The following is an 8,288-nucleotide window of genomic DNA, read 5'->3' on the forward strand; positions in this document are numbered from 1 at the left end:
TGAGTAAAAATCTTCATATTCAAACATGACTTTTCCTCAATAAACATAAGTTTATGAAGAAAGTGTACTTAAAGTAAAAAAAAGTATTGATTGTGCAGTAAAATGTTCCCTGTCAGTGTTTCACACTTATATTCAATTTTTTTTAAATTAATATTACTGCTGTATTAATGTGAGTGTGTTTTTTAAATATTTGTGTTATGAGGGTTGTGGCGAGTCAAATGTAAAAAAATGCATTATATTCCATAAGAAGTACATTTTTCCCAAGCTCAGACGAACAGCCCTGTTTTAAGCTTTTTGCCCATGCATTTTCCAGCTAACCGAACACAACACAAGACATAAAGAAACATTTAATCTTTCAGGTTACCATAAAAATATAAACAACACATCTGGAGATACATGGTTTTCAATGGACAGAGAGGGGATAACAAATTGTAATTGTAATTCGGAAAGTTACTTAAGATGTCTTTATGGAGCTAGCTTTGTGCAGGGATACATTGTCATGTTGAAACAGGAAAGACGCAAACACAGTCTCTTGCCACACAGTTGGAAACACACCATTGTCTATTGTATTATTGAACTAGGCTCAGGTCCAAGCCATGATCTGTAGTCTATGACCTGCATTATGATTTAAACTTACATATCACTAAAGCTTCGTGTCTGTCTCTTGCATGCTTGCAATGCTATTAGTGTGACAAAAAACTATCCCAGGACATACACACAGACTCAAAAGGTGAAAAGAATACCAGCGTCAATGGCAGGTAATAATAATGCTTGTATGCTCCCTTTGATTTGGACCAAAACAAGAATGTACTGGGTTACTTATTGAACGATGCTACACCCTTCCACCAAGTTTCACAAAAATCGGGACAGTAGTGTTTGCCTAATCCTGCTGACGATCAGAAAAACAAAGGGCACTCCGAGAGTATTAAATTGTAAATGTTTAATTAGTTCTTCCTGCTACTCCATTTACGCAAGATTCACGAAAACATCCTTGGAAAAGGTAATAAGGATGTATTCTGGATGGAAACCAACATACAGTAGCTCATTGTTAATTATTGATGGTGACAATTGTCAATTAGCAGCACATTTTAGAGGATTTAACCTATAAAGCATCAGTATATGTTTTATATTCCTGAATTTGTTTCTTGTTTCCTGTAGCTGCATGAATCCCCTTGTAGCCCTGTGTGGAATGTTTTTTATGGATGTAGCATGAGTTAAACCCATACCAAATGTCCTACAATGTGGGACAATAAAGTCAATCCTTATCCTTGTTATTCACTTTGTCTGAAACTTGAATAAACTTGTGTGCGGTTCACTTCCTCGACATTTTGTGCAATGTGCACACAGGGATCTGTCGACGCTGTGATTGGCCAAAAGGACAACAGAGGGCGGGTTATTAGTTACACCATTTGCACTGTGATTGGAGCAGGTTTTATACTGGGAAGTGCCTGTACGCCGGTGTCTCCCTGGTTGCGCAAGACGCCATTTTGAAGTGACAGTGAAGATAACGGAAAGATCGAGAAGCTGTCTTTCTAAAGGTAATAACCCACACTTACGCGCTGATTTTGTGCTTTAAAATGATACATTGTGTGAACTAAACGTTTCTCTGTACGGAAGACTATTTTTCTCCCGCGTTAAACACGACGTCATGGTTTTCTCTCTTTACTGTGACGCGGCATTTAGCTAACTGTAGCTAACGTTAGCCTTCTTGCTAAAGGCAGTTCCTGTAACGTTAACCGTCGGATCAAAGAGCTGTCACTGTCAGTTTAACAAAATACTTGACCTAAATTTCACCGGCCAATTTTTCAAAGCATGTCGAGGTTAAATATGTTGACAATCCGTCACCGAATTATTTAAACGGTGGAGCTCTTTCGACCGTTCCCGTCCGAAAAATGGTGTCGCTCCCGCTAGCACCAAGCTAACATAAGCTAGCAAGCTAACAAGCCGAAGCATCCGCCCTTAGTAATGATAACGGTGAACTGATTCGAGTTTTAGAAACCAGATTATGCCATCCAACTCCGGTTATTAACATATCTAAGATATTAAAAGAGTCCCCACACCATAACTCGCACATTTCATCCGCATTGACACGAACGTAGTTGGATCGTAGGCCTTTAGGTCGAGGTGTTGTTAGCCAGCTAGCGTCTTGTGACGGCTTTCACATACAGTAACATTATCCCTGCTGCTAGTGCACATAGGGAGGGATAGAGGTGACCAGCTGGAACAGGCCTCTCTTATCTGGTGATCAGCTAGCCATTCAATTTATCCGGGATAACCATCTAGCTGCTTTTGCTAGTTTTTTTTTAATCGTATTATGATCACGATTGCTGTATAAATCACACGACGTCGTGAAAATAATGCAGAGAAACGTCAAATATTGTTTGATGTTGACGGCTTGAGCTGGCTGTTAACGTCAACCATACATTAACGTTTAACCATTAGCTTAAGCAAACATTTCACTTTAGTTCCCACCGTGTTATATTTATTTTGCCACCTTCAGGGTCGGCGACAATTGACTTTTTTACTTGGCCAAATATACTGCTGCCATCGATCTGCAGTGCTGGAAGTGGATATTTTACTAGAAAAAGTGACTAAACAAAAGTGTAAAAATACTCTGTTAGAAGTGGATAAAAAGTCCATTCAAAAGTAAAAGCTCATCATGTACATTATGTACCAAACATTCATTCTGCAGAATGGCTTATTTGGGAATTATGCATTAGCTGGATTTTAATCACTTTTAAAATCTCATTTTTTTAAATTGTAAACTGTCAAACAATACCACCATTTTACCAGTTTACCACCAGTATACAGTCTCAATTATCTTGTTGGTACAGTTTTGGTTCCTCCTTTCCTTTTGGCATATACTACACTGAAACTAAAACACTGCAAGTGTTTCTCTCCTAACCCTGTTTCCTTCTCTACTTTGACAGCTTCGTCACCATGGGGAATGTATTTACAAGCTTATTCAAAGGCCTGTTTGGCAAAAAAGAAATGAGGATTCTTATGGTTGGGCTTGATGCTGCTGGAAAAACAACCATCCTTTATAAACTGAAGCTTGGAGAGATAGTCACCACCATTCCCACCATTGGTATGGATATTTTCAATTGTATTAATCAATGTTGCTCACATTTAAAATGTATTTTTTTGTGTGGGTTTATTTTCAAATGTTGTGGTGTATAGTTCTGTGTATTTCCTTTTTATATTATTCATACTTGTGTCAATACAAGTTGTGGACTGATACCTTAATTTCACTCTTTGCCCAGTTTTTTACATTTAACAAAAATGTTTTCTTAACACAATCTGCTTTACTAGAAAGATTCCCAAATGGAATACAGTAAACATTAGAATAATCACAAACTGTCTTGTAAAAAGACTTTTGATGCCAGCTTTCCAAACCTGAAATAATTGTTTTGGATTTGAGCTTTTTAATATCAGACATGACGACTATTAGCATTGAAAGCTGAAATGTACACAAATGTTTCGATCATTTACATGTGGCTCATCCATGTTTCTCCTTTTCTGTCCAGGTTTTAATGTTGAAACTGTAGAATACAAGAACATCAGCTTCACAGTGTGGGATGTGGGCGGTCAGGACAAAATCAGGCCGCTGTGGCGCCACTACTTCCAGAACACTCAAGGTGAGGGGGACTTTATATTAGCATGCAGTACTGTCAGGGAACATAACTGCCTATAGGTGGCCTCATTGGTGCATAAAAAAGATGATCTTAACAATTATTCAACCAGTGATTCATACGCTATTGTCCAATCACAAAAGGCTTATCGTGTGACTCCTCTACTATTTCCTCGAATTTAATTAATCAGAATATGCAAAGACACTGTGGAGTGTCTCCTACTAATGATGCAACATGCATGTACATTCTCAACTGGACTGGTAGTTTGTTATAGATTTGAAAATAAGTGGTTTCTTTCAGAAATATTTTTTGATTTCAGCCCTTGGTACTGCTTTAGCTTTTCCCCGTTTTCCTTGAATGCACCAAACATCACCATCCGCATACTGAGCATCGGAGTGTGAAATTGAACGTGTGAATCCCGGTGGTAATGAAAGTTAAATACAGCATCATTAATCAAAAACAGTCCCAAGTATAATCCAAAAAACGACATGCCTTACTTCTGAATATTTTAGTGTTTTCTCGAGAACATAAAGATGCTGAATTGATCTTCCAGAATCAATATGAAGGCTATTTGACCTGCTGACTGGAACATATCCCAGCCTTTACTTTAAGGATTTTCAAGCATGGAGATGCCAAAATAAATCTCAGCCAACACAATATGATTAAAATGATAAGAAAAGGAACGTTGGTATTTCTCTGACCTAAATAAGATGTCCAAGGAAATACTTTACCACTTCGGACCTTCTTAAACATATTCAAATAATCTGAGTGCGACATTTGGTGGGACTGCTAATTCATCTCCATAATAACGCCCATAATAATCCTTGATGTGTTTTCACAAGAAGACCCTTTGTTGACACCAGCCAAGAAAGAGGGCACAAGTAGGAAACAAATGCCTTAATGCTTTTACCAAAAAATCGGACTCTAAATGGCTGAGGGAAGCCGTTAAAAACCATCAAACAATAAGTGTGTCAGTTTGTTCCTTTTCTAAAACCGAAGGGAAAAACTCCTTGGCGTTAGACTGCTTACATTCAGGGAGTATTGATTATTTTGTTTACTGATATCTTTAACATATTCTCAAATGTAATAAAGTGTTGCTGTGTTCAGATGGTTAGTGTTGTCGAAGTGACGACTGCATCTATATTAATAACTTGTTTGCTTTGAGTAATCTTCAAGATGATGAAACATTTTGCAAACATGTTGGCACACAGATCAGGAGTTGTGTGTAAACAAAACTTACTAGATCCTCAATGGCTTTAGAGCTGCAAAGATTTATTGATTTTTATTCAACTATTTAATTCATCTCCAACTATGAATTTCCTTTTTTTAAAGAAATGGTCAAAAAATTATTTAATTGTTTGAGTTTATACTATAACTGGGAGTCTCCCTTTTTTTAAATGCTGCATTCACAATATTTGTAGGCGTAAGTCTGAAGTTGTCAGATACCATGATTCATGTGTTCTGCTTGATAAAATGGTCACACTCAACAGACTTGCAGTTACTAAGTGATACATTTCGAGTTGATTTCTTTTTTTTCTACACTTCTACAATGTAGGCAACTTGATACCTTTTTTATAAGCATCGTGTTCGAACCACACTGTTTGGAAATGCACAACATTTTCCATTTTAGCTATTTTTAAGGCTTGTTGAGCAGCTGGAACAATTTGTACCGAATGAATTATCGAGTGAACAAAGTCACAGCATTTTGAACTGTAAGAAGAAGATGCCTTAGAACCAGAAGATAAATAAGAGCATTACAACTTTTTATATGGATACATGTTTTTACTGGTCTTAACAGTTGATTTTGGTTCTTGTTTGCAGGGCTTATCTTTGTGGTGGACAGCAATGACAGGGAGAGAGTGAACGAGGCGAGGGAGGAGTTGTCCAGAATGCTTGCTGAGGACGAGCTCAGAGACGCTGTGCTGCTCGTTTTCGCAAATAAACAGGTGAGGTCACGTTTCTGTGTCTTGGGGTATCTTCTATATTTCACCATTAACCTGCGATTGAGAGTCTCAAATTGTCTAAAACTGGAGGCTCGTGCTAATTCTTAAAATATTTGAAAATGTTTAACCTTACCTAAAAGCCCCTTTTCTTCCCTGTTACAGTTTGAGGTATCTGCTTTTGTACCCTGTATAATGACAGTCCGTTTCTCCTCCTCCAGGATCTCCCCAACGCTATGAACGCCGCAGAGATCACAGACAAGTTGGGCCTGCACGCCCTGCGTCAGCGCAGCTGGTACATCCAGGCCACCTGCGCCACCAGCGGGGACGGCCTGTACGAGGGCCTGGACTGGCTCTCCAACCAGCTGAAGAACCAGAAATGATCCATTCCACCAGTTTTGATTTTTTTTGTTTGTTGTTTATTTTTTCTGTTTCAACACAGCGGCAGCACCGGATCCAGGCCCCCCTTCGCTCCCATTTAACCCACTCTTCAAACCTCAGCTCTTTCTTTCAAGAACTTCCTTCATTCCCTCCCTCCCCGCTTTCCGCCCTCGTCAGTACTCTTGGGGCTCTAGCCTGTGCTGCTTGTGTGTGGGCGTGCGTGTGTGTGTACCTTGTGTGTTCAGCGAGTGAGTGCGCGTGTGTGTGCGTGGGTGTGAAGGCGTCTCTGTGTATGTTGGCTGGGATTGGGAGTAACCCTGGCGTGCCTTTTACACACCTCCTGTGGAATCAGCAGTCTGGTTTTCAAGCCCCCTTTCTCCATCCACCAAACTCAGCCTCTGCCCCACTCAGCCTACCCCCACTCCAAGTCTTGCACGGCCCCCTTCTCCCCACCCTTACTCTCCAGAGGAAGCATGGTTTTCATACGGCAAAGAAAGAGCAAGGGTGCAAGCTCTCCTCCCCCTCCCCTGTAGTATATATCTATGTTAACTAGAAATGTTCACCTGATGTAGACTGAATGCTAAATGTTCATTTTAACCTCTTTTTGATTTTGAAACCTCAAACCCACCAGTAAGAGATTCAGTAAATTGCATCTTAACCTGTATCAGGTCGAAGCAAGTCTAAAAATAGAAGAAGAAAAAAATACAACGCCCATCCTCGATCATTCTGGTGTCATTTGAAAATCATGCTGTTTTTGTTTTATTATTATTATTATTATTATTATATTGGAATATTACAGATTATTCTTAGCAATGGTTCTCCAATGAACACTACCTTTCTCCCCCCCCACCGAGCGAGACCGTGAAGCACAAAGCAAGCCAACGATTTTAACAAATTAAAATGTACCTTAAAATAAAGATATCAAATTTATGCAAGTCTAGTCAAATGTATCGGGTAGCTAGCAGTTAATTCCTGGATTTAATTGGACTTTGAAGATGACTTTCAGTACAATTGATCATTCTGACAGTGTTTCTACTTCATCGAGGTCAAAATCAAGGCGTTGGGCATTTCACAAAATTCAGCCGGTTGACAGACATTCACACGCTTCACATGTTATTCCTTTAAGAGATGTTACATGTGGTTTTTTTCTGTGTCTAGTTTTAGCATTTCTATTTGTTCTTTGACTGCTGAACCAAATGCATTTGAGCAGTATGACAAATCCTGTATATGAAAGTAGTGTATCCTTGAGGGCCTGAAGAGGTTTCTTTTTTTTTCTCACCAACGGTTGGCAGTTGTAAAATCTGAAAGCATCCAGCTGTGTAATTTTCCTGGTTGGGATGAAGGATTGGCACCAAATATGAAGGCTCTTTAACTGTGAATGGTTCAGACGTAAAGAGAGGAAACCTAGTTTAATTACTGAGCTTTTGACAGGCTACTACATATTAAAGCGCTGCATTTTCATGACTGAAAAAAACAACATACTCAACGAGAGGCTCGCCAGTGAGCTGAAGGACTTGGTGGTAGACCTGTTAAAGGGCAATGGGTGTGCAGTTATCTGGCCGTGAGATTCAGCAGGCGTTCTCAGTGTCGCACCACGGGGGTTAAGCTGGCACTTCTGTCGAGACTGATTGTAAATCTGTACGTTCCCCTGTAAACTGTTTCTGTGGGGATTTCCTGAACACATTAATAAACATGATTTGATCCAACTGTGTGCTTAAAGTGTTTTATGTCAATTACATAAATTATTTGCTTCATACCAAATACCTGCATGACTAATGACCTTTTGGTTTGTCAACTACTATTGATGGAAAAGGTATATTTACTTAAGGTACAGTGTATACATAACTAGGTAAAAGTCCTGCATTCTAAATGTTACTTAAAGGGGCCGTTTTGGGTCTTCCCTTTCCTGTAGTGGACATTATAAAATGAATAAATGTGTTTTAAAACTACAACTTCATGGAGCCAAATGTGTCTTCAAATGTACCGCGTAAGACCAAAATACCCCAAAATAATACCTTTATAATTATAGATATATAATACATGGGATTTGTATAGCGCTTTTCCTAATGCTCAAAGACGCTTTACATATATGACTGAAAAGTAGTGGAGTACAATTATAATAAGTAACTAGCATGATATAGAATACTAAAACAAAATTGTAATTAAGACACATTTCATGGAATTTAATAACTAGTATTAAAAATGTCTTTATATTTGGAGATCTGGCAATTGCACGAGTCAGCATGTTTTCCACTTTGTCCTGCATAAAAACATGCAGCTGATGTAGAAATATTGCATCTGGGTTAAATTCGACGTTTTTAATTAATAGAATAGC

At 38.8% G+C, this 8,288-nt stretch overlaps 1 protein-coding gene across 1 annotated transcript; it reads left to right on the plus strand.

The window, feature by feature from the left end:
• The first annotated feature begins 1,411 nt into the window (after positions 1-1,411).
• arf2b (ADP-ribosylation factor 2b) lies at positions 1,412-7,659 on the plus strand. The gene is made up of 5 exons (XM_034119116.1): positions 1,412-1,538; positions 2,931-3,088; positions 3,528-3,638; positions 5,454-5,578; positions 5,794-7,659. The coding sequence occupies exons 2-5, from the start codon at positions 2,941-2,943 to the stop codon at positions 5,953-5,955; spliced, it is 546 nt and encodes a 181-aa protein (XP_033975007.1). The 5' UTR covers positions 1,412-1,538; positions 2,931-2,940; the 3' UTR covers positions 5,956-7,659.
• The last annotated feature ends 629 nt before the right edge of the window (positions 7,660-8,288 follow it).

The sequence above is a fragment of the Trematomus bernacchii genome, unplaced genomic scaffold (genome assembly GCF_902827165.1).
Source record: "Trematomus bernacchii unplaced genomic scaffold, fTreBer1.1, whole genome shotgun sequence".
NCBI classification, from domain to species: Eukaryota; Metazoa; Chordata; class Actinopteri; order Perciformes; family Nototheniidae; genus Trematomus; species Trematomus bernacchii.